The 22,550-nt window shown below is 67.4% G+C and overlaps 6 protein-coding genes across 7 annotated transcripts; 3 read left to right on the forward strand and 3 right to left on the reverse strand.

Annotated features, from left to right (window-relative positions):
• MRPL12 (mitochondrial ribosomal protein L12) lies at nt 1–1,963 on the reverse strand. Its single transcript, XM_058675691.1, has 6 exons — nt 1,955–1,963; nt 1,657–1,905; nt 877–1,365; nt 724–798; nt 312–446; nt 1–159 (listed from the first exon to the last, which is right to left on the reverse strand). Exons 1-6 carry the CDS (start codon nt 1,961–1,963, stop codon nt 43–45), a joined length of 1,074 nt encoding a protein of 357 aa, XP_058531674.1. The 3' UTR covers nt 1–42.
• Nucleotides 1,964–2,665: 702 nt separating this feature from the next.
• Nucleotides 2,666–11,614, reverse strand: HGS (hepatocyte growth factor-regulated tyrosine kinase substrate). Of its 2 annotated transcripts, none has more exons than XM_058676025.1 (22): nt 11,460–11,614; nt 10,828–10,912; nt 10,657–10,732; nt 10,365–10,457; nt 9,315–9,438; nt 8,655–8,707; nt 8,224–8,292; nt 7,943–8,067; nt 6,778–6,856; nt 6,599–6,697; nt 6,417–6,512; nt 6,049–6,087; nt 5,832–5,975; nt 5,680–5,739; nt 5,159–5,366; nt 4,897–5,069; nt 4,422–4,562; nt 4,158–4,332; nt 3,345–3,478; nt 3,149–3,268; nt 2,953–3,039; nt 2,666–2,811 (listed from the first exon to the last, which is right to left on the reverse strand). In XM_058676025.1, exons 1-22 carry the CDS (start codon nt 11,494–11,496, stop codon nt 2,701–2,703), a joined length of 2,328 nt encoding a protein of 775 aa, XP_058532008.1. In that variant the 5' UTR covers nt 11,497–11,614; the 3' UTR covers nt 2,666–2,700. The 2 variants fall into 2 exon arrangements, with proteins under 2 accessions (XP_058532008.1, XP_058532007.1); XM_058676024.1 differs by having other exon boundaries at nt 5,159–5,369.
• A 145-nt stretch (nt 11,615–11,759) lies between these two features.
• Nucleotides 11,760–13,047, forward strand: ARL16 (ADP ribosylation factor like GTPase 16). The gene is made up of 5 exons (XM_058676026.1): nt 11,760–11,835; nt 12,260–12,318; nt 12,398–12,511; nt 12,595–12,710; nt 12,815–13,047. Exons 1-5 carry the CDS (start codon nt 11,775–11,777, stop codon nt 12,984–12,986), a joined length of 522 nt encoding a protein of 173 aa, XP_058532009.1. The 5' UTR covers nt 11,760–11,774; the 3' UTR covers nt 12,987–13,047.
• Nucleotides 13,048–14,187: 1,140 nt separating this feature from the next.
• On the reverse strand, nt 14,188–18,178 carry CCDC137 (coiled-coil domain containing 137). The gene is made up of 6 exons (XM_058675556.1): nt 17,618–18,178; nt 17,408–17,541; nt 16,668–16,887; nt 14,854–14,936; nt 14,689–14,768; nt 14,188–14,592 (listed from the first exon to the last, which is right to left on the reverse strand). Exons 1-6 carry the CDS (start codon nt 17,716–17,718, stop codon nt 14,437–14,439), a joined length of 774 nt encoding a protein of 257 aa, XP_058531539.1. The 5' UTR covers nt 17,719–18,178; the 3' UTR covers nt 14,188–14,436.
• Nucleotides 18,179–18,258: 80 nt separating this feature from the next.
• OXLD1 (oxidoreductase like domain containing 1) lies at nt 18,259–19,075 on the forward strand. Its single transcript, XM_058675557.1, has 2 exons — nt 18,259–18,300; nt 18,395–19,075. Exons 1-2 carry the CDS (start codon nt 18,262–18,264, stop codon nt 18,758–18,760), a joined length of 405 nt encoding a protein of 134 aa, XP_058531540.1. The 5' UTR covers nt 18,259–18,261; the 3' UTR covers nt 18,761–19,075.
• Nucleotides 19,076–21,007: 1,932 nt separating this feature from the next.
• PDE6G (phosphodiesterase 6G) lies at nt 21,008–22,439 on the forward strand. The gene is made up of 3 exons (XM_004592847.2): nt 21,008–21,260; nt 21,785–21,825; nt 21,991–22,439. The coding sequence occupies exons 1-3, from the start codon at nt 21,115–21,117 to the stop codon at nt 22,065–22,067; spliced, it is 264 nt and encodes an 87-aa protein (XP_004592904.1). The 5' UTR covers nt 21,008–21,114; the 3' UTR covers nt 22,068–22,439.
• The last annotated feature ends 111 nt before the right edge of the window (nt 22,440–22,550 follow it).

Raw genomic sequence — 22,550 nt, forward strand, 5'->3', positions numbered from 1 at the left:
CAGGGGCCCGGCCGGCGAGTCCTCAGACCCCAGTCCTAGTGGCTACTCCAGGACCACGGTGCCACCCACGGCTTCCAGGGCCGCCTTGATCTTCTCCGCCTCGGCCTTGACCACGTTGGCTTTGATTTCCTGAGGCAATGACTCTACCAGCTTCTTGGCCTGTGGGGACGCAGGGCGGCAAGGGTACAGGGCCCGTGGGGTCAGGGCGCAGGGGGCGAGGTCAGGGCGCAGGGTGGCGGGGTCAGGGTGCAGGGCGGCAGCGCCCGTGGGGTTGGGGCGCTGGCCGTGGGGTGGTGGCGCCCCATGCCCACCTGCACCAGGTTGATGCCCTGGATGTAGTTCTTGATTTCCTTGATGAGCTTCACCTTGTCCACGGGCTTGGCCTCCGTGAGGCGCACGGTGAAATGGGTGCGTTCCTTCTGCTTAGGTAGCTCTTCTTCAGCCTCCTGGAAAGGGGCAGTGCAGCTGGCAACCACAGCCACCCTTGGGCACGCTAACCGAGCTCCCCAGAAGGGGTGAGGCGCCCCGCTTTCCACCCCGCTCTCTGCTTGCGGCCAGGGAAGCAGTGCAGCACAGCCCACGACTCTGCGCCCTCCTGAGACCCAGAGCGGGCTCCAGGGTCCTGGCTGCAGCGTGGCGCAGCTCCAGCTCCTGTCATCCTTAGAGAGGCTCACGTCTGGGGTGCACGAGCCAGCTCCCACGACCGGGCCGGGCGGGGCTCACCTCAGTGGCAGGGGCGGCGGCCACAGGGGCAGCACCGGGCAGCACGGCGCCCACGTCCTGGATCTTGAGCGTTTTCTGCACAAACAGGCGGGAGTTTGGGGGTCCGCTCGCCGGGAGCCCAGCCGCCCAGCCGCCCAGCGCCCGCGCCGGTACCTTCAGGAGCTCGTTGAGGTCCGAGAGCTCGAGCAGCGTGAGGCCGGCGATGTCCCGCACGAGCTGCTGCACCTTGGCGGGGTACTCCTTGGGGGCGTTGTCCAGGGGCGCCCCGGCCAGGGCCTCGCCGCGGCGACGGCTGCTGCAGCACAGGAGGCGCGCGGCGCACACGCGGGGCACCGGCTGCCTGTCCCCGCCCCAGGACAGCGTGAGCGCGGGCTGCCCACGGCCGCGCCGGCCTCGGGGACCGTCCAAGGTCGCCCGGGGGCCGAGCCCGGAGCTCCGCGCGCTCCTGCCGAGGTCGCGCCCTCTGGCCCCTGCACCGTGCCCGGCGACCGCGGGCCCCCCACCCTCCAGGGCGCCCCACCGTACCTGGCAAGGCGGAGCGCGGCGCCGCGCAGTCCCAGACGCGACCCCCACAGGGGGCGAGCGGCCGCCGGCAGCATCGCTCCGCGTGGGAAGGTCACACGCGGCTCCCGCAGGGACGCTCTAGCCAGGGGCCGAGAGCATGCGAGCGGGGCGACACTCTAGCCGGGGGCCGAGCGCATGCGAGCGGGGCGACACTCTAGCCGGGGGACCGAGAGCATGCGAGCGGGGCGACGCTCTAGCCGCAGGGGCGAGAGCATAAGGGCTGGGTGACGCTCTAGCCGGGGGCCGAGAGCATGCGAGCGGGGCGACGCTCTAGCCGGGGGCCGAGCGCATGCGAGCGGGGCGACGCTCTAGCCAGCGTGGCTGAGAGCATGCGAGCGGGGCGACGCTCTAGCACGCGCCTCCTCTGACCGCCGATTCCGCGGAAGGCGCTCGTGGCGCAGGCGCAGAGGGAGCCCGGCGCTCCGTGCGCGTCCCTCGGGGCGGTGCCGCGGCCGCGCCTTCCGTCCTCAGCCGTGTCTGCAGGGCGGGCTCGGCGCGGCCGCCGTCGTGTCTGCGGCCCGAGTCCGCACCGCAGGCCGCCCGGGCGGCTTCCCGCACGCTGCCCGCCGGCCCTGCCTCCCCGAGGGCGTCGGCCTCGTTCCCGCACGGCGGGCGCGTCTGCCACGTTAGCGCCTTAGAGCCTCGCAGAGCCGCTTCCGCACCGCGCCTCCCGCATGACCGCGCGCGGCTGGCAGTGCCCCGCAGTGTCTCTGTCCCACCGTGTCTCTCACAGCCCAGCAGTGTCTCTGTCTCTCTGAGCCCCGCAGCGTCTCCCACCCCGCAGTGTCTCTGAGCCCCGCGGTGTCTCTCACAGCCCAGCAGTGTCTCTCAGTCTCTCTCTGAGCCCCGCAGTGTCTCTCACAGCCCAGCAGTGTCTCTGTCTCTCTCTGAGCCCCGCAGTGTCTCTGTCCCACAGTGTCTCCCACCCCGCAGTGTCTCTGTGAGCCCCGCAGTGTCTCTCACAGCCCAGCAGTGTCTCTGTCCCACCGTGTCTCTCACAGCCCAGCAGTGTCTCTCAGTCTCTCTCTAAGCCCCGCGGTGTCTCTGAGCCCCGCAGTGTCTCTCACAGCCCAGCAGTGTCTCTCAGTCTCTCTCTGAGCCCCGCAGCGTCTCCCACCCCGCAGTGTCTCTGTGAGCCCCGCAGTGACACACACAGCTGGCTTGTCTGGAACATGTGGAGTTTATTTCCGCCGTGGCACTGCAGGGGAGGCGGCAGGTGGAGAGGCAGGAGCCCGAGGCCCCGGGGGAGAGGCCCGCGGGCGCGGGGCTGTGCTGCCCACCCTGGCCGCCCCGCAGGCCCGACGCGGGGCCTTGGCCGTCCGTGAGGCCCAGCGCTGGGAAGGGGTCGGAGGCCGAAGCGGGGAGGAGCGGGGCTGACCCGCAGGGCGGCTGGCGCAGCGTAGTGTTACTCGGTCAGTCGAAGGAGATGAGCTGGGCTTCGCCAGGCTGCACGGGCGGCCCCTGTGCGGGAGGCTGCGGGGCCACGGGGGGCTGCGGCTGCGGAGGGCCGCCGGTGGGTGCCAGCTGTGGGCGGGACAGACGCGGCCGCTGCCCTCGGAGCTGAGGTGGCCGTGGCCGTGGGGCTCCGCTCAGCCCCTGCCTCCCCGCAGGCCACCGGGCATCAGCCTTGACTCCTGTGCCCTCCCGCTGCCCCGGGCTACTCACCTGCTGGTATGGGGGCTGCTGCCCAGCCAGGTAGGGCTGCTGGGGCGCCAGGGACGCGTCCTGGCCCGGGAGGGTGCTCATGAGGTTCTGGGGAGTAAAGTGAGGCCCCGCTCAGGCGGCCGGGTGTGTACGGTGCGGCCGTGTGCCCGCGGCCCACGGGAGCCCGAGGGGTCACGGCGGCATCGGCCACCCTCACCTGCATGCTGTAGGGCTGGTAGCCCAGGGACACGGACTGGCTGCCCACGTAACCCATGGTGCCTGGCTGCGCGGCCGCCTGGGGGATGGGCAGGCTCTGGGGGGCCTGGGACGCCACGCTCTGTGGAGGGAGGTGCAGTGAGGGGCACAGGGCTGGCTGGGCCAGAGCGTGCGGCTGTGCCCTCCCTCCCTGGTACCTGGTAGCCTGGGGTGGGCGTGGGCTGGTAGGAGGAGTAGGCAGAGCTGGCAGCGGGCCCGGCCTGTGCTTGAGGGGCCGCCTGTGCTCCTGTGGTGCCCGCAGGGTACATATAGGCACCCACCACGCCCGGATCTGCAAGGCAGGAGCAGCCGGGAAGGCACAGCCCGGGGAAGCTCCCTGCCTCGGCCCACTCGCAGTGAGGCCGGCAAGGGGCGGGAGTGGTGGGCCCACACCAGCCCTGGGTCTCTGCACTGTGGGCACCTGGGGGCCATGCCCACGGTGCAGGGGACACCAGGCCCTGCACAGCCCGACATGCTGGGCCAGCAGTCAGGTTGGCCAGGATGTCCAAGTGTCTCCCCAGAAAGCAGTACACACTCCTGAAGCTCCTGCCTTCCCCGCCCACAGGCTGCTCCCTGAACACAGGTGCAGCCCAAGGTTCCTGAGGGGCTGGCCCGGTTCAGTCCCCAACACACCCACCCTTCCAGATGGTGATGTCAGGCACACCAGGGAAGCACAGAATGTTCTGGAGAGAGGAGTGGGAGGACCCAGGCCGCGTGGCTGCCCACCCACACAGGGCACCGCAGGTCGGCTGGGAGAGCCCCATGGGCCACAGCTCCAGCTGTAAGCGCCGCCATCCGGGAACCCCCACCCCAGAGGGCCAGGCCAGTCTCCCACCCTAGTGATTCAAAAGGGTGTGCGGGCGGGAGGACTTCACAATGAGGCAATCTGGAAGGTTCCATATGCCCCTCAACTTTCCTAGAAACTGAACTAAAGCTGAATTCTGGAGCCACACTCCCACCACATGCATTACCTGCTGTGGCAGCGGGCATGCTGGGGTAGGGGCCGGCAGCCGGGGCCGGCTGACTCATGTACACGCTGTGCATGGGGGAGCCCTCCACCGAGCCCGCTGGGCTGAAGGTGCCTGGGAAGCTGGTCGGGCCCGACGCCTGGTACAGCACTCCCCCGGCCGCGGGCATGGCCTGGAGCTGGGGGGGGGCGGAGGGGCAGCCGTGAGGGCAGGTCCTCTGCCAGGCAGGGCACGGTGCGGGGTGCTGAGGGTGGGGCCAGCACATGCCTGGGCGTAGGGCAGGGGGAAGGCAGGCATCTGTGCCCGCATCTGCACCGTCTGCTTCTGCTGCTCCAGGCGCATCTGCCGCTCCTTCTCCTGCTCTTGCAGGCGCTGGATGGCCAGCTGCCGCTGCACCTCCAGGTACTCCTGCAGGCCAGGGCTGTCAGCCTGGAGCCCTGAGCCAGCCCAGCCCGCCAGCCCAGCCCAGAGCCAGCCCAGCCCGCCAGCCCGGAGCCCAGAGCCCGCCCAGCCCGCCAGCCCAGCCCAGAGCCCAGAGCCCAGCCCGCCAGCCCAGCCCAGAGCCCAGAGCCCAGCCCGCCAGCCCGGAGCCCAGAGCCCGCCCAGCCCGCCAGCCCAGCCCAGAGCCCGCCCAGCCCTCCAGCCCAGCCCAGCGCCCAGAGCCCAGCCCGCCAGCCCAGCCCAGCGCCCAGAGCCCAGCCCGCCAGCCCAGCCCGGCCCGCCCCCACCCGCCCCCTCCCACCTGCTTCTTCTGCCTCATGATCTCCAGCTTCTGAGCGAGCTGGATCTGGCGCTGGCGCTCGGCCTCCTCCGCCGCCCGGCGCAGCTTCTCCCGGTGCTCCTCCCGCAGGGCACTCAGAGCGCCCCGCGCGTCCCGGATCTGCGCCAGCTTGTCCTGCAGCCCCTCGTAGTACACTGCGGGGGCGGGGGGGCGGCAAGTGAGCCTCCCCCAGCCGGCCCGGGGGGCCCTGCCCGTCCGCCCCGCGGGGCCCCCGGGCACCCACGCCGCCGCTCGTCCAGCTGGTTGAGCAGCTCCAGCAGCTGGGGGTGCGTGCTGCTGATGGACTGGAAGAGCGAGAGCACGGCCGAGTCGTTGGTGACGCTGCGGCCCCGCATGTGGTTGCTCTTCATGCGGTTGACGAAGGTGGTGACGGCGTTCTGCAGCGCCTTCAGCAGCTGCTCGTGGCTCTCCTCCGACTCCCCGTTCTGGTACTGCTGCGGGCACGAGGGTTCCTGAATGCCCGCTGCCCTGGGGGCATGGGGACCTCACACGCGCTCTGCTGTGCTGCAAGTCAAGACCCGCGGCCGGGCTCTCGATGCCCAGCAGGGCCTGCCTGGCACAGGGCTGCCGCGGGCGCGCAAGCCCAGAAGGCTGGAGGGGCTGTGACTTACTGGTGCCAGAATGTCCCGAGCGCGGACAGCTGTGGCCCACGGTGCCTGCAGCCCAGCACCAAGGGCACAGTGCCCCTCACAGACACCCGTGCTGCCGGCCCGGTGCTCCCAGCACGGAGGACCTGCCACTTACCTCGCTGAAGGGGCCACTGGGGGAGGCCACGGACTGAGCCTCCGTCTCCAGAAGGCATGTCTGCAAGAAACCGGAGCATGCGCGCTTTGCTGAGCGGGCCCGCCGGGGCACCAGGAGCCAGGCGGGGGGCAGCAGCGCCGGGCACGCCTCACCTCGGCCGCGCTGGCTGGGGCCACGGGCCCCTCCCCAGGCTGGGTGGCCGGCTCCGCCAGCGGCACGGGTGCCGAGGGCGTGGGGCTCCGTCGCGCCTCCTCCTGTTTCTTCTCCCAGTAGTTGCGGTTGAGGTATCGGGCAAGCTGTGTAGCCAAGAGTGAGGTCACCCGTGTGGCCTGGGCACCGGCGGGGACAGCCCCCCGGCCAGGCCCTTACCTCGGGGTCCATGTCCTCTGCCACCGGTGCCGAGGAGTTCTGGAAGACAGAGGCAGGCTGCGGTCACACAGAGGCGGCCCCACCGCCACGCGCACCGCCACCTCGAGGCCAAGCCCCTCCATCCCTTGCGCCCGGTGGCACAGGTGACCCGGCCTGATGCTTGGAAGCGTGAGGCGCCGTCATGGTCCCAGCGCCACCGGCATACTGACAGGACCCCTGACCCAGCCAGGCAGCCCTGCACCCTATGACTCGTCTACAAGGTAAAGTGGCCGGCCCCTGCACCCCACCCAGAGCATGGGCCTGGGGCGAGGAAGGGAGGAAAGGTGGGCGCAGCAGGGTGGCCCTGCCTGTGCCAGGGGTTGGCTCACCACAGGGGATGAATACAGGCTGCCCGCAGGCGGCGCTGACGAGGCCACGGGCGTGGGCTCCGCCCTGGGGTAAGCCGAGTAGCTGGACTTCTGTCTCTGTACAGGGCGGGAGGGAAAGGTGACCGGGCGAGGCTGGCACGGGCCCGGGCAGACCCCCGGGCGAGGCTGGGGGCCCAGCTCACCAGCCTCTCCTTCTCCTCGGCCTCTGACTGCGACAGGGCCAGTGCCAGCTGCAGCTCCTCCTCCTCCTGCAGGGCCGTCTCATCCCGCTTCGGGGGCAGCTGTGGGTGCAAGAGCCAGTGAGGGGTCGGGGCAGAGGCGCCTGGCGGACAATGGGCCATGGAGTGGGGAGTGTGGCTACCTGGGACTGCTGCGACAGGGGGCTGGTCAGGTACTCCGGAGGCAGCTCGGAGGTGGTGGTCGCCTTCCCTTCGGCTTTCCTGGAGGACAGGAGGCGAGGGGAGCTTCCCTCAGGGCCCGTCCGGTCTCCACGCGGTGACCGTCCTCCGAGACACCCCACAGGCGACAGAGCCTGGGCCTCAGGACGGGCTGCAGGAGGGGTGAGGCAGGGGCTCCCAGACACTGAGCCAGTGTGACCACAGCCACGGGGAAGAGTGCTGGAAAGCAGCTCCGCCTGGAGGAACCGCCCTCACCCAGGGCTGCCTGGCACAGCTACACAGGTAGCCCGGGCTCGCTGCCACCTCCAGCCTCCTGCCACTGCGCGCCTGCCCCAGGAGGCAGCGGGTGATGGTCCCCAGCACCCACGTGACAGTCCTGGTCAAGTTCGCACCCAAGCCAGCCGCAGTGGGCAGCTGGGGTGTGAACCAGAAGTGTGGCCAGCTCAAAGGCGACACAGAGCTGAAGGCCAGGCATGGGCAGCAGTCGGGGGGATGGCAGAGCGAGCAGTGGGGGGGTGAACGGGGGTGACAGAAGGGGCAACAGGCAGGGCTTGAGGGGCGCAAGGGGGCAGAACGCAGGTGGTCTGCACAGCAGGGCCACCAGGGTGGTGCCCACAGCCCAGCAGCCACATGGCCACTCAGGAACAGGATGCCCGTGTAGTTGGGTTCTTGGGATGGGAGCCCCAGGAGATTCCCATTCCCGGGGAGGGACACGGGGTCGCGCCAGAGCACAGCCTGAGCCAGGCAGCTGGCCGAGGGCAGCAGGCAGGGTTCCAGACAGGCAATCGGGCCCCCGGACCAACAGGAACTCGAGGGGACCCGGCAGGGACACTGCTGGGGCAACAGGAAGCTGAACCCACACCACAGACGTCAGCACGGCCTGTGCGAGCCACCCTCCCCAGTGCTGGGGAGGACCCAGGTGTACCCAGAAGCACACTGGCACCAGGCACGATGGGCACAGGGCATGCGCAGCCCGACACCCCCCGTGTAGCACCACCGCCAAGTGTTCCTCCCTGACGAGGTGCCGCACACAACCCACCACACCCAGCCCCAGCTCCGGGGGAGTGCAGTTCTGGGTCGCACCCCGAGCCTGCCAGGAGAGCAGCAGCTCCTGGTGCATGGACTCACTTGTTGAGCTGCTCGTAGCAGGGCTCACACACGCGCACTTCCTTCTCGATGCCGAACTTGGGGATGGTGGAGTACTTGGAGGCGCACTTCCCGCAGAAGATCTGCCCGCAGGCCCGGCAGTGGTGCTGTGGAACAGACGCTGTCGGCTCAACCCTTCCTGGGCAGGGTGACTGGCTGACTGCTAAGGGGCTGCCACCCCTTCCCCTGCACCCCAGGGACCCCCTAAAGAGCACTAGATGACAGCAGAGGGCCGGTGGCCTGAGACTTGAGCGGGCACTCACCTTGCGGGTCACCACCCCAAACTGCACCCTGCACCGGTGGCACTCCTCGGCGTCCACCCAATCGGGGGCCTGGAGGGCACAGAGCCTCAGCTGGGGGGCCTCCCAGCCCACCCAATCCGGGGCTTGGAGGGCACAGAGCCTCAGCTGGGGAGGCCTCCCTGCCCACCCAATCCGGGGCCTGGAGGGCACAGAGCCTCAGCTGGGGGGCCTCCTAGCCCACCCAATCCGGGGCTTGGAGGGCACAGAGCCTCAGCTGGGGAGGCCTCCCTGCCCACCCGACTCCATTCACCCCGGCCAGGGGATATGTCAACATTGGAGCACGTGCCCCTCCATCCAGGGCTCAAGGGCACCTCGCCCATGCCCATGTGGCCCCTCCCTCGGCCTGGGACACCAGGCTCCCCTCCCAGGCCCTCAGCACCCACAGGACTCACTCTCTCGGCAGCAAACATGGCATCACTCTCCTTGAACTCTGGGAAGACGTGTCCTGCAGGGAGGAGGCCGGGGTCGCTGGGGGGCCACCCTGTCAGGGGCTTCCTGATCCCAGGCATCTGCTTCCCGAAGAACGCCCCAAAGAGCATGCCCAGCTGGTCCAAGCATGCAGGGCCCAGAGGGCCCGGGCAGCCTTGGCAGAGGCTCCCCACAGAGGCCACGAGCTCAGTGCACACCCTGGTACCCAGGCTCGAGGCTGCCTGTTGCCCTGTGGTCGCTCCCTCCCCTCACTGGGCCCCAGGCCCCCCTTGCACCCGGCTCCAGGCACCAGCTCATGCCCATAGGTGCCCCCCAATGCCTTCTACAACCCTGCCTGCTCGTGAGGCCCCACGCAGCTCAGGAGGCGCCTTGTTCGGCCTCCCAGCAGGCCCGGCACTGGCAGCTTCTTGGGCTCCCCCCATTTGAGCATCTGGTGTCCAGGCCCCACCTGGCACCCAACATAGGCCACACCCCTACTTTCCCCTGGCAGCACCTACAGGCCCTACCTAGAACCTGGCCCTGCCCACTTCGCAACCTGGCAGGGGTCCCCGAGCCCGCCCTGCCCACTCACCCTCCACCTTCATGACCTGGCAGGGGTCCCCGAGCCCGCCCTGCCCACTCACCCTCCACCTTCATGATCTGGTAGGTGTCCTGCACCACTTTGTACTTGGGCTCGTTGCGGAAGGCGTGTGCCCAGGCCTGGATCAGCGACAGGATCTTGTTCCGCACGTTCACCTCCACTTGTCGCTGCCGAGGGGGACGTGGGTGAGTGGCCACAGGAAGCAGGGGGAGCCCGAGAGGCCTGTGCATGCAGCGATGGCCGGCGAGACCCCTGGTCCTGAATGGGCCTGGGGACCAAGCACCATGTGGCTCCAGGCCTGAGGCCGGAGCTGCCCATTGCCGGGCCGGGTGCCTCCCTTGCCGGCTCCAACCCAGCACACAGAGCCAGCCAGGCCTGAGGCATTCAGCCTCCCAAGCGCGACCTGCAGAGGGGTTCTTCCCCAGCTCAGAGCTGCGGCTCGCTGCCGGCCATGGGCAGCCAGGCCTTGCATCCAGCACTGAGACAGCAGCCACGTGCAACACCCAGGGCACTGGGATGGCCATGGCCCAGGGTTCAGGACCCTCTCCTCCCCTACAGGCAGCACACGTCCTTGACAGCCCAGTGGGCAGCGGGAGGGCAGGCTGGGTCCAGCCTCCTGGCCTGCCCACCAGGGTGATAAGCCACACAGATGGGGCAGCTGAGGCTCGGCTGGGATCCTAGTGCCAGCTGGCGGCTCCCCTGCAGTGCTGCCAAGACTGCCTGCCCACCCCTGGGTGTCCCTACATGCACCCTCCCACTGGCCTGGATGAGCATACCCCAAACTTGCAGAAGGAGCCCTTTGTGCCCCCACACATCTGGGCCCCCAAAAGCAGCCCACTATCCTTGGCCCACCTTGCAGGAAGCAGTCCCTCGCGACCTGGCAGAGCGGAGGCCCCCGTGTAAAGGCCAAATGCCCTCAGCCCACCAAGCACCCCCAGCCACTGTGCGCCCCTGGCTGGGGCCTGGCCCACTGTGCGCCACCAGCCACTGTGCGCCCCTGGCTGGGGCCTTGCCCACTGTGCGCCACGGCCCACTGGGCACCCCCAGCCACTGTGTGCCCCTGACTGTGCCCGCCCGCCGTGTGCCCCGATACCTTCAGCAGCTCTTTGAGCTCCTCCATGGTCTGCTTGTTCGCCACCTCGTCGTGCACAGTCTGCCCACAGTTCTTTACCACAGACTCCATGACCTGCAGGGCGGGGGTGGGGACGGACAGCCACAGTCAGTGCCGGGGACTGACCCCGTCCCCCAGAGGGCCTCCTGAAACCCTGCGCCTCAGCCAGAGGGGGAGCGCACCCCACAAGCTCTCCTGGCTCTCTCATCTCGGTCACCCATGAAAGGAGGACCCACTACCCCACCCCCGGCGCGGCAGCATGGAGTGTGCTCACCTCCAGTGCGTACAGAGCCACGTGAGGGTTCTTGTCATTCACTTTCTTCTTGATGGAATTCACGGCGTACTTCGCTCTGTGGGGAGCAGCCATCCGGAGGGGGTTGGAAAGGGGGGTGATGGCCCCAAGTCCCGCCTGGGGGGCCCCCTCCACCTGCCACCCCACACTCACTGGGTGTCCCCCTGGCGGATGAGATCGCAGATCTGCAGAATGGACTCCCAGTCCGTCTCCAGCAGGAGCTGGCTGGTCGCCTTGTCTGGGGGGACACACAGGGATGCAGTTCACTGGGCGCAGGGAGTGGGAACAAGGCCCCCAGCACAGCGCCCTGCACCCTTGCCCCAGAGTACCTGGCACCCAACCACTTTGTACTGCACGGGGACCAGGGCAGACCGAGGCGGCGGCCGTCCCAGATGTGGGGATCCTGCCACCCATCTGCTGGGTGCCTGGGACAGCACCCTCCCCAGACAGCACCCTCCCCAAACAGCACCCTCCCCAAACAGCACCCCGCCACCCCTGCAACCCCCCAGCACCCTCCCCGGACAGCACCCTACCCAGACAGCACCCTCCCCGGACAACACCCCACCACCCACCCAGGACAGTACCCTGCCACCCCAGCACCCTCCCCGATCAGCACCGTGCCGCCCCAGCACCCTCCCCGGACAGCACCCCGCCACCCCAGCACCCTCCTCGGTTAGCACCCCCCACCCCAGCACCCTCCCCGGACAGCACCCTCCCGCCCGCCCGCCTCGCAGCGGCCACCCCCGGGACCCCGGCTCCACATCGGGGACGGCGCGGGGCGTTACCGAGGAGACGCTCGAAGGTGCCGCCGCCGCGCCCCATGGCGACCCCAGCCCGGACCGATGCCGCCGCGGACGCCCCTGCGCTCCCAGCTGGCGCGCCCCTCGACTTCCGCTTCCGCCTCCACTCCCCTCCGACGCGCGCACGCGCACGGTACCGCCCCGGCCGGGATGGCCGACAGGCGGGACTTGCGAGCGTCTATGCCCTGCGTGAGCCAATGAGCGCTCTGGAGCAGACGGCCATCCAATGACAGCGGGCAGGGGGCGGGCCCTGCAGCGGGGCGCCGAGCTACGAGTTCCGGGTGGGCTCCGGGGTCCAGGATGTGTCTGCTGCTGGGGGCTCCGGGCGTCGGAAAGACGTTGCTGGTGAAGCGGCTGCAGCATATCCTTGGGGGGCGGGGACGGGAGGGACAGGAGGGGCAGGAGGGGCAGGAGGGCCGTGGGGACAGGAGGGAGGTGAGGACAGGAGGGACGGGAGGGCCGTGGGGACAGGAGGGCCGTGGGGACAGGAGGGAGGTGAGGACAGGAGGGCCGTGGGGACGGGAGGGAGGTGAGGACAGGAGGGCCGTGGGGACGGGAGGGAGGTGAGGACAGGAGGGCCGTGGGGACAGGAGGGCGGTGAGGACAGGAGGGAGGTGAGGACAGGAGGGCCCTGGGGACGGGAGGGAGGTGAGGACAGGAGGGCCGTGGGGACGGGAGGGAGGTGAGGACAGGAGGGCCCTGGGGACGGGAGGGAGGTGAGGACAGGAGGGACGGGAGGGCTGTGGGGACGCGCTCCTGGCCTCTGCGCCTTGACCACTGCGCACAGCTGAGCTTGCGGGGCGGCACGGGCAACGTGGGTGAGCCCCCGCCGACGCAGCCCACGGTGGGTAACCGGCCCCCGGCTCTCCCTGGTCCCGGGGTGTGGGCGCGGGGCCTTGTGCGCAGCACGGTTCTCGTCGCAGGTGGGCACCGACCTCACGGACATCGTGGTCCAGAGACGCATCACCATCCGCGAGCTGGGGGGCTGCATGGGCCCTATCTGGCCCAGCTACTACGGAGACTGCCGTGCCCTGCTGGTGGGTGTGGACACCCTGGCTCCTCCCGGGACGTGCTTCCCGGCCCCCCGGGGTGTCGCTCATGGCCCTGTCCTCCTCCGCAGTTCGTCATGGACGCCTCGAACCCCTCGCAGGTCTCTGCGTCCTGTGTGCAGCTCTTGGGGCTTCTTTCTGCGAACCAGCTGGCAGGAGCCTCCGTCCTCATCCTCTTCAACAAAATGTAGGGCCCTGGGCGCCTGGGGTGGGATGCTTCCTGCCAGCGCCCCAGGGCTTAGCGGCATACGGGGGTGTGGCTGGTCCTCCTGGGGGCTCCTGTGTCCACAGAGACCTGCCATGTCACATGGGCCTGGAGGAGGTCAAGTCGCTCATCCGGCTTCCGGACATCGTGGCCTGTGCCAAGCAGGACGTGGCCACGGCAGCAGTCAGCGCCCGGGAAGGCACGGGCCTGACACAGGTGCTGCGCTGGCTGCAGGACACCCACAGAAACGGCAGCTGAGCCTCATGGGGACAGAGGGGCCTGGTGTGGCCCTAGCTGGTGGGTAAGCCGAGTCACCTGGGGAAGTGGCACTTGGGGCCATCCCGTCCTGCCGTGGAGTCCATAGGGCTGCCCACCCAGCACCTGACACCTGGGCTATGGGCCCCTGCCTGCGCATCCCTACGAGCACAGGACACCCTAGCCTGCCTTAATGAGCTGGGTGTGAACAAAGCCTCCAGAGAAAGCCAGTGTTGGCTCGTTTGTTCCACAGGACGAGCAGGTCCCCATGGTGGGCTAGAGGCCCTGTAGCCTGGGGTGTCCGCCTCCCCCCACGGGAACCTGCCCACTCCAGGTAGACTGCCATCTCCCACTGCTTAGCCTGTGGCCTGCAGAGCCTCCTCCCTCGTGTCCTGTTCTCTGTCACGGTGGAGGGGTGACTGGGTTATACCCAGAGACCCGTTGTCACAGACGCTTCCACTGTCAGCCCCTTGTGGCTGGTGCCAGACCCATGGTTCTCAGGTGCCCGTGTGCCAGCCTGCTGGCGAGCTGTCCACACCCTGCAGTCCCCAGTCCCGGGGTCAGCGCAGCCCTGGGAGGGGCAGGGAGGTGATGCCCCTCTGGCCCCGCTCCGCTGTGGGATCATTTGGGAGTAACACAGTGGATGGAAAGAACAGCACCTTCAAGCCCAGCAGTTTGGCCCCATTCAGGTTCCCACAGTCCACCTTTGGGGGACCCAGGCCCCCACCTTCCAGCTGAGGCAACAGGCCCTGCCTCACCTCAGACACCAGGCGCCTTCTCCAACATGCAGCCTGGTAAAATCCTCGTGACCAACACACACAAAATAACAGCAGAGGTATAACCTTTTAATGTGGGACTGCAAGACACACGGGGACCCCAGGCACGGTCACGGCCCTTGAACCGTGTGCCAGAGGCAGCAACGGAAGTGACCTGGTGGGGTTCCACAGCTCGCTCCCACATCCTGTCCATGACCATGCCACAGCACAGAGACGGTCCCCAAAACGCAGCTGCCCGCTGCTCAGACACTGGCGGACACGGCTGTGCCCCAGTTCCAGGAGGTGCCTGCCCTCAGGACGGGGCTGCTGTGGTTGGCCATGCAATCTGGGCTTCCAGGCAATGGCTCTGCTGCCAGCCTCGGGCAGGAAGGCGCACAGGGCATTTGCCCTGATCTCGGGGCTGGGTGCTCACACCCCTCCAGGGCGGCCAGCCCTAGGCCTCACCATGGCCATCCTGCTTGGCGAGGCTGGTCAAGGGCTCACAGCCTCCCTGCCCTCTGTGCTGGACTGTCTCCCTCAGGACCAAGCCCCCGAGAAGTGCCCTGGCCCTGCAGGAGTCTCTGTGCTGCACTCAGGTCCCTGCAGAAGGGCAGTCTAATGGAGAAAGGGCCCCCACATGGTGACAGGCGGGCAGGGCTCACAGCCTCGTGTCCCAGGACATGCTGGATAACACATGCCTACTGGGGCCGCCGCTGCCGCTTCAGCAGCCTATAGGCCTGCACAGCCCGCGCTCTCTCCTCCCCGACGATGCGCTGCCGGGCCAGTGAGGAACGCGGCAGTGGGCATGTGGCTGGGCTCAGGAGCGTCCTCAGCACCAGCGACTTCTTGCCAGGCTGAGGAAACAGAGGCCGAGGTCAGCCGTGCAGGGAACAACAGTGGCAGAGAGCCCAGGGAAGGTGTTGCCACGCAGATGACCCCGCTCCACTTACCTGCTCTCTGCTGCTGCTGCTCCTGGGCTTGGCAGTCAGCTCAGGGGGCTGCAGGACCACCTCACCAAACTCTACCGTGTCTGCAGGCAGTAGAGACAGGCCTGCTGCCATGACTGGCCCCCGCACCTGCCCGCCCGGCCCTACCTGTTCCAAAGAGGCTCTGACCTTGGAGCAGCTCCTGCTCCTGCCGGTCTGCAGCCTTGGCCTCCCTGCGCTGCCGGGCCTTATCCAGGCGTCGCTGCCGGAACCTGGGGAGGTGGGAAGAGGCGTCTGCAGGTCCCCCCCACGGGCTCCGGCCAGGGGACCACGCACCAGCAGCAGCTGGCCTCCCGTGGGGCAGCAAGGAGCTGCCAGAGGCCACAGCTGCGGGTCCCACTACACTGGTGACCACGTGGGCACTAGGGCATGAGTTTGTACGTAAATGAGACTGCATCACAGGGGTCTTCACAGCAGACCTCCCTGCTTCCGGTCAGGAAGGGCCGTGTGCTTCACGCCCGCTGACAGGAGCCAGAGTGATGGAGCACTGGAGTGCCCGGAACCCGGGACCAGCTCAGGGCTCTATCAGCTCCTGCTAAGGACAGGGACAGGTACCCAGGGCCACTGTTGGCACCTCTCGGGCAACAGCAGAGTGGGCAGGGGGCAGGTTAACCCGCCAGACCACAGCACTCAGCTGCCTCTTGGCCTTTTTTCTATTTTAGGGGCCAGCATCTCATACAGGCACTTCAAGTCCCAGCTGTGCCACTTCCCGTCCAGCTTCCTGCCTGGGCAAATGGCAGAGGACAGCCCAAAGCCTTGGAACCCTGCATCTGCGTGGGAGACCTGGAAGAAGTTGCTGGCTTTGGTCTGGCCCAGCTCTGGTTGTGGCAGCCATTCAGGGATGATCTCTCTCATTCTCCTTTGTTAACTGCCATTCAAATTAAAAGAAGTCAGATTTACAGACAAGGAGAGGCAGAAAGATCTTCCATCTGCTCGTTCACTCCCCAAGTGACCGCAAAGGTCAAAGATGAGCCGTGTGGGAGACCTGGAAGAGGCTCCTGGCTCCCGATCGGCTCAGCTCCACCCACTGCGGTCACTTGGGGAGTGAATCAGTGGACGGAAGATGTTCTCTGTCCTCTCTGTATATCTGCCTTTCCAACATACATAAATAAATCTTTAAAAAAAAAAGTGGAGCAGCCGGGACATGAATCAGTCACCCACATGGGACGTTGGTGTTGTAGCAGGCAGCTTTACCTGCAATGCCACGATATCGGACCCCCCTTTTTTTATTTTGGGAAAAGCATCAGCCCGGTGGTCCACCCGGCTGCGGAGCCCCAGTCTCAGGGCAGGTGCTATGCAGCTGAGGGTTGGCGGCTCCCTGGCACGCCCGCGTCGTGGTCCGGCTCTGGCTGAGGTGCGGGAAAGCGGTGGCTGGTGGTCTGAGCGCTTGGTCCCTGCCACGCCTGTCGGAACATAGATGGAACTCCTGGCCCAGGCCTGACTTGCAGCCACGAGGGCAGTGAACATCAGATAAAGGCTGTCTCTCCCTCACGCTGCCTTTCAAAAACATAAACACATAACCCCAAGGCACAGGGGGTGTTCACTTGAGAGAACCGGGGAGGGGAGGGGAGAGGAAGGCATCTTGGTGGCCACACCACACCAGGACCTAGCCAGACCCCTGGTTATGACCAGAACGGGCACAGATAGTACAGTTCAAAGCCTGGGATCTCTGGACCAGGAAGGGAGACACTGGCAGCCACTGCACGTCCACGTAGACGGGCACTGCCTGTCCCCCTCACCCCCATCTCCCCACAGGGACAGATCAGCCCAGGCAGCCTGTGAGCTCACCCATGTCGGGGGTGACCGGCCCCGAACCCGCTGGCTTTCCAGGGAGAGGGGCAGCAGGAGTCCCGTTCTGCCCCGCACTGCCCGGCACTGCCACTGTTACAGAATGCTGCCGGTGGCGAGGATGGCACAGGACCTCAGCCCCGCCGGCCACTCACGCCTTTTTCCTCTCCGACTTCTTCCTGGAAGCCGCCTGCACCTCCGGCTGCCGCGCGGCCTGGTTCCTGGTCAGGAACAGCACATGCTGGGCCTCCTGCTCCATGCGCTGCACATAGGCCCCGTCCGACTCCCACTTCCTCTGCCTGAACTTGGGCACGGGGATGTCCGGCTCGTCTCCCTTGGCTTCCTTCTCCAGCGTCTTCCTGAAGGTCGCTCGGGCTGAGGATGGAGGGCGCCTGAGCAGACGTGGGGCACGAGGCACAGGAGCAAGCGGGAGGCCGTGGCCGCACACAGGACAAGGCCGTCCCCCAGGGAGCAGCCCACTGACACAGCTGTCTCCAGCCAGCAACCCCAAGGCGTGGGAGTGCAAGGGCCATGGGAGACACCCCACCACAGACGGGCTCAATGAGGGAGACTCCACGCTGCTCAGCAGCCGCCACCCCTCAGCCCACGTCCCCTGACCCCACACCCCACCTCCCCTCACCCCCGTCCCCTCTTCACGCCGGGTCCCTGCTTGGGAGCGCATGGCTGCATACACGGGGAACACAGTCGCGCGGGCCAGTCCCCCCACAGGCCGCCCTGCCCCTCCGGCACGGGGCAGTGTCCCCCCAGAGCCGCCGGGCTGCAGTGACACCCCGGGAGGCCGCCCGCGGGGGCACGTCTCCCTTCTCTTCCCAGCCCACGGCCACGACGGCCAACAAGGACACGCTCACGGCCGCGCCGCCCGGTCTCTGCCCACCCTCTTTTCTTCTCTTCTTGTTACTCAGCGGGTTCCTCATCTCCTGGCGGCTCCTCATGATCTCCCGGAGCCGGAAGGGGATCTCCTGCTCGTCCCGGCTCTGGGGCCGGCTGTCCACCTTCTTCTTCTCGGCGCTGGCGAGGAGAACACGGGGTGAGGCCCGCGCGCCTGGGGGACGCGGGAGCCCACGCAGTGGAAGGAGACGCCCACCTGCGCTTCCCTGGCCGCGGAGCCGGGCTCGCCTTCCCCGGCGGCCGCTTGGAACCCCGACATGCCGCCTTTCCCGCCGCCGCGTGTCCGGCTCCCGCCATCCCCGGACCGGGCAATTCCCGAGCGAAGCCACTTCCGCCCCGCTCGTGGTTCCGCCCCTTCCGCTTCCTGCGCTTCGCCCCACGCTCATTGGAGCGCCTTGGCTCTATGGCGGGCTTCGATTGGCCGAGGCGGCTGCCGCTCAGGAGCCAGTCACCGACCACCCCAGCGCAATGCGGCTGGGGAGCGTAGCGGCCGCCCGCTCGGCAAGTACCCGGCGGCTGCGGCGGGGCGGCGGGGCGGCGGGGCGGCGGGCTCTCCGCAGCGCACCGGCCCGCAGCTCGAGGACCCTTGCTCGTCCGGCGGTGCCTCCGGAACGCGCCTGGCCGCGACCCGGGAGGGCGGGTTAGTGGGCGACGGGCAGGCGTCAGTGCCCAGGGGTAGACGGAGCGTAGAAGGCGGCCCTGGAGGTTGGGGGTGCGCGAGCGCGAGTCCGGGGAGGCCTGGGAGACGGGACAGGGGCGCAGCCATCACTCGGGATGGTCTCAGCCAGGAGAGGGACTCTCCATTCCCGTCCTCGGTGCCCACCTGCTGAAGTGCTGCACATGGGGAAATGGGTTGTTCATGCTCGCGCGGGGAAGTGGGTAAGCGGAGCAGAGCCCCAGACCACCTGCCAGGGCCAGGGGGCTAAATGCACCCCACAGTCCCCGCCGACAGTCACCCTGTCTATATCCCTAGGGTGCACGCTGGTTCAGCCACTGGACTTCCTGCCAGAGGCTTCCTCCGCAGCGTCCCCGCTGGCCAGCTCGTGATGGCCACAGGACGCTGGGGACGGACCCTGTGCAGAAAGACGCCCCCGGGAAGCCCAGCGTGGAAGCCCCGGACGCCCTGCCGCCGGACCTGCAGCCCCCGGTGAACTGCTGCCTGAGCGGCTGCCCGACCTGCGTGTGGGTGGACTACGCCCAGCGGCTCCTGCAGCACTATGGAGGCACGCGGGCCCTGGCCACCCTGGAGCAACACGTGGCCGATGAGAACCTCAAGGCCTTCCTCAGGCTAGAGATTCAGCTCCGCATGTCCACAGCTCCCCGTCCCCCAAAAACCTAGGCTTCCCTGGGGATGTGCTGCCCCGCCATGCTCCTAGTGCATCGTCTGTGCCACACGGGACCGAGCTGACACTGTCCACACCCGGGGCACTCAGACTGCAGGGTGACGGAGGCGGGGGTCCTGGTGCCCTGGGAGACCTGCCAGCCGGGACTGGCACTGCTGTGCTGCCATTCCCACATCAGAGCACCAGCTCTAGTGCCAGCTGCTCCCTGTTAGGTGCCTGGAAACGCAGGGAAGGGTGGCTCAGGGGCTCAGGCCCCTGCACCCACGTGGGAGACCCGCTCCTGGCTTCAGCTTGGCCCAGCCCTGGCCACCGTAGCCGTTGGGGAGGGAAGCAGTGTGGCAGAGCGCTCCTCCCCTTCTGTTATGCTCTCTTTCAAATAAACAAATCTTTACAGGACCTAGCCCTGCTGTGATCTCCCCCAGCAGCCCTGTTGGAGGACCCCACTCTGGCCAGGCGCGTGGAGTCGGGGTGACAGGAGAGACAGGGAACCTTTCTCAGCAGCTGTTTGCCTTTTTTTCTTTTCTTTCCGTTTTTATTTAAAAGGCGAAAGGCAACTTGCACCCACTGGCTCGCTCCCTAAAGGCCCACGGCCTCCAGGATGGGCCAGGAGCCCCAGGTGGGTCTCCCAGGGGGTGTGGGGACTCACTTGAGCCGTCCTGTCACCTGCTGCCTCCCGGGGCAACACTGGCAGGAAGAGTCCCTGACGCCCACCCTCTCCTGCTGGTGATCCGTGGGCTGGGCAGGGTTTTCTTCCCATCGGGCCAGCGGTAGGGCCTGGGACATTTGTAACAATAAACTACCTTGGGGACACCCCATCTGACCCTGGTTCAGCTGCCCTGGGGCATTTCCCATCCTGAGTGCCAGGCCAAGTCCCCGCTACGGCCTTCATGTCCAGGTCCCTGCCACCATGCCCAGGAGGCGGCAGGAAGAACGCTGCCATGGGAGAGACTTGTGGGCTCCTGGTTTAGGACTGGCACGGCCTCCAGTCCATGGAACATCTGTGCATGTCTGCCTTGCACGTAAATAAAACATCAGTGTCTTGTAAGAGGCGGCCTCCCAGGGGTCGGGCCTGCAGGAAGGGGGGCCAAGGGCAGCAGCCAGGGCTGCCTGCTGGGCTGGCTGGTGGCTTAGGAGGGGGAAGCCCCAGCTCCCTGGGAGAGTGTCTTTCCCTCAGGGCCGTGTCCACACCACAGCCCCTCTGTCTCCCCCGGATCCTCCACGGTGTCCCCTCTCTGGGCCCTCACAATCTCATTAGCAGCATCAGCTAGGAGAACCCTAATCCACTTAGCCAGGGCAGACGCTGCTGAGGCAGGCCCGTAGCCGCCAGCACCCGACCCCCTGGCCCACCCCGACTTGTGGTAAGTACTGCCCCAGCCGCCCAGTCCAGCCAGGGTCCCAGCTGTTCCTGGGAGGACCTCCGGCAGATGCCCTCCATTGGCACTGCTGTCTCCAAGGCCGGCTGTGGTCTGTCTGGGAGACTCGGGCCGTGTGCCATGCACAGCAGCCCCGATCGGGGGGTGGGGGAACAGGCAGTTGCCATGTGGATAACACTGACAGTTAAGCAGGGAGTGGGTTCTGTGGCTTCAAGGCACAGACCACCCCATCCCATGTCCAGCACCTGTGGCAAAGCCTGCCTCTCAGCACAGGGCTGCTTAACTGTGCTGTCTCCCCAGTGTCAGCCCCAATGCCCTCAAGACCGGGGACAGGAAAAGGGAGCCTGTGGGGTGGGGTTGGGCACAGTCCCCCCTATCTGCACCCTTTCCATGCCCGGTCCCGGGGCCCACAGGTCATAGTGCTGGCCCAGCGCCCAGGAGATTGCATGTGTCTGGCGCTAATAGGTTTAGGGCTGCCCTTGGCCCAGGACACCAGGACTTAGGGCATCTGGGGAGAGGCTGGGTGGGAGGAGAGCCACCAGGACACAGCCTCAGCGTGTCCCTCTGAGGTGGGGTGGGGCGTAACCCCCCAGGGATAGAGGAACGGAGCAGTGAGCGCAGGCAGGCGGGCTGGGGCCTGGGGACACAGCCAGAGAGGGCGAGCCTGAGGCCTGGCAGCTTCAGCGTCAGAAGAGCAGGCCGCGGTGAAGGAAACAAGGCGGGGGTGGGGGCTGGGTTCAGATGCAGTGACCACCTGCCTAGGGTCGAGGGATGCAGCCGCCTCCTGGAGGCCATGGAAAGCGGGGTTTGGATTAGTCGTGGCCCTGGTGTGGGTCCAACGTGCGGGGTGGCAGTGAGGGATAGGAGGGTGGCGGGAGGAAGCAGGGCCTGACAACTCCCACCCACTCTGCCAGTCTAAGGCGAGGGGCTGCACCTAGCACAGCAGGAGTCGCCGCAGCGCCCCTAACCGCCTCACCATGAGCCTGGAACCCCCCAAGACAGAGATCCGGTCGGCCACCAGGGTGATTGGGGGGCCTGTCACCCCCAGGAAGGGGCCACCTAAATTTAAGCAGCGGCAAACCAGGCAGTTCAAGAGCAAACCACCCAAGAAAGGTGTCCAGGGGTAAGCACAGCTGGGGGACACGGGAGGGGCTTCTCCTTCCTACCTGAGGCTGCCTAGGGGCTGATGGAGGCAGGGACCGGACTGTCCCTCCCTGCACTGGTAATGGGGCCTCGGATAGATGACCGCTGCCTGGCAGGCAGGCCCTTTCCTGGACACTAGGGCTTGCTCCATGCCCTCCAGGTGGCTGACTGGGTGCCCCATTACTTACACTCACACATACTCAGGCCTGGGTCCTGACCCCCATCTGGCCCTGTCCCTGCTCCCTCCGGATCCATCCCTGCTCCCACCAGGGCCTGTCCATGACCTCGCTGAGCCCTGTCGCTGTCCCCGCAGGGCCCTGTCCCTGACCGCACTGGCCTTGCCTCGCCCCTGCCCCTACCAGGCCCTGTCCCTGTCCCCAGAGGGCCCTGTCCCTGACCCCACTGGCCTCACCTCGCCCCTGCCCCCATAGGGCCTTGCCCCTGCCCCTATCAGGCCCTGTCCCTGTCCCCACAGGGCCCTGTCTGACTGCTCTGTCTTTTCAGCTTTGGAGATGACATCCCTGGGATGGAAGGCCTCGGAACAGGTAGGACGGTCAGAGCCCTGGGACCCCCTGCAGCCCCACCCCCCACCTCTTCCTCAGGCACCTCCACCAGCTCTCATCTCTCCCTGAATCCGGCTCCGGGAGGGTCCCAAGTTTTTCAGAATGGGGGGCTAGGGTGGCCCCCCTGACATGCAGCCACTCCCACAGACATCACGGTCATCTGTCCCTGGGAGGCCTTCAACCACCTGGAGCTGCATGAGCTGGCCCAATACGGGATCATCTAGTGGACGCCGCCAGCCCCGCCACCCGCGCCAGCCCCACCCATGTGTCCTGGAGAGGGGCCTCTAGCCCCAATGGCACCAGGATGCAAGGTGGGGCCTCTAGACACCTGTGAACCACTCCTGTCACCTCCCATGGCCTAGCCAGGGAGACACCGGCCCACCCCCTTGGGTCTGCAGGGGGGTAGTCCAGGAGCCCCCTTCCCCACCCAGGACAAGGCAGCCACCCACCCTGGCTGGTCGCATCTCAGAAATAAAATCTGAGTGTCCTGTTCATCCCAGTGTGTGTGGGGAAGTGCGGCCCTAGCAGGAGTCCTGGGAGCTGGGCAGTGGGCACTGGGTGTTGGCCAGGCAGGGAGAAGAGCTTTGGTGGGCACCATGAGCCTGGCAGGGCAGGCAGCCCCATGCATGCCCACTGGGCCCTGTACTGGCCGCCAAGATAGAACTGGCCATGGTCCGCAAATGCCTCTCGCCACCAGAAGGTGGGAG

The sequence above is a fragment of the Ochotona princeps genome, chromosome 17, assembly GCF_030435755.1.
Source record: "Ochotona princeps isolate mOchPri1 chromosome 17, mOchPri1.hap1, whole genome shotgun sequence".
Classification (NCBI taxonomy): Eukaryota; Metazoa; Chordata; class Mammalia; order Lagomorpha; family Ochotonidae; genus Ochotona; species Ochotona princeps.

What these genes read in the sequence shown, in the direction of transcription:
- ARL16 (XM_058676026.1), top strand. Translation starts at nt 11,775, where the DNA reads ATGTGTCTGCTGCTGGGGGCTCCGGGCGTCGGAAAGACGTTGCTGGTG. An exon ending in GCTGGTGAAGCGGCTGCAGC is followed by an intron (nt 11,836 to 12,259) that starts ATATCCTTGGGG and finishes ACCACTGCGCAC; the next exon opens with AGCTGAGCTTGCGGGGCGGC. An exon ending in GAGACTGCCGTGCCCTGCTG is followed by an intron (nt 12,512 to 12,594) that starts GTGGGTGTGGAC and finishes CCTCCTCCGCAG; the next exon opens with TTCGTCATGGACGCCTCGAA.
- PDE6G (XM_004592847.2), top strand. Translation starts at nt 21,115, where the DNA reads ATGAGCCTGGAACCCCCCAAGACAGAGATCCGGTCGGCCACCAGGGTG. An exon ending in CCCAAGAAAGGTGTCCAGGG is followed by an intron (nt 21,261 to 21,784) that starts GTAAGCACAGCT and finishes CTGTCTTTTCAG; the next exon opens with CTTTGGAGATGACATCCCTG. An exon ending in GATGGAAGGCCTCGGAACAG is followed by an intron (nt 21,826 to 21,990) that starts GTAGGACGGTCA and finishes CCACTCCCACAG; the next exon opens with ACATCACGGTCATCTGTCCC.
- OXLD1 (XM_058675557.1), top strand. Translation starts at nt 18,262, where the DNA reads ATGGGGAAATGGGTTGTTCATGCTCGCGCGGGGAAGTGG. An exon ending in ATGCTCGCGCGGGGAAGTGG is followed by an intron (nt 18,301 to 18,394) that starts GTAAGCGGAGCA and finishes CTATATCCCTAG; the next exon opens with GGTGCACGCTGGTTCAGCCA.
- CCDC137 (XM_058675556.1), bottom strand. Translation starts at nt 17,718, where the DNA reads ATGGCGGGAGCCGGACACGCGGCGGCGGGAAAGGCGGCATGTCGGGGT. An exon ending in GGAGCAGGAGCTGCTCCAAG is followed by an intron (nt 14,769 to 14,853) that starts GTCAGAGCCTCT and finishes TACTGCCTGCAG; the next exon opens with ACACGGTAGAGTTTGGTGAG. An exon ending in GCAGCAGCAGCAGAGAGCAG is followed by an intron (nt 14,593 to 14,688) that starts GTAAGTGGAGCG and finishes CTGTTTCCTCAG; the next exon opens with CCTGGCAAGAAGTCGCTGGT.
- HGS (XM_058676024.1), bottom strand. Translation starts at nt 11,496, where the DNA reads ATGGGGCGCGGCGGCGGCACCTTCGAGCGTCTCCTCG. An exon ending in CACCTTCGAGCGTCTCCTCG is followed by an intron (nt 10,913 to 11,459) that starts GTAACGCCCCGC and finishes GTGTCCCCCCAG; the next exon opens with ACAAGGCGACCAGCCAGCTC. An exon ending in AGCTCAAAGAGCTGCTGAAG is followed by an intron (nt 9,439 to 10,364) that starts GTATCGGGGCAC and finishes CCCCCTCGGCAG; the next exon opens with CGACAAGTGGAGGTGAACGT.
- MRPL12 (XM_058675691.1), bottom strand. An exon ending in CGCCTTCCGCGGAATCGGCG is followed by an intron (nt 1,366 to 1,656) that starts GTCAGAGGAGGC and finishes GCCCCTGGCTAG; the next exon opens with AGCGTCCCTGCGGGAGCCGC. An exon ending in CCGCCGCCCCTGCCACTGAG is followed by an intron (nt 447 to 723) that starts GTGAGCCCCGCC and finishes GCCCCTTTCCAG; the next exon opens with GAGGCTGAAGAAGAGCTACC.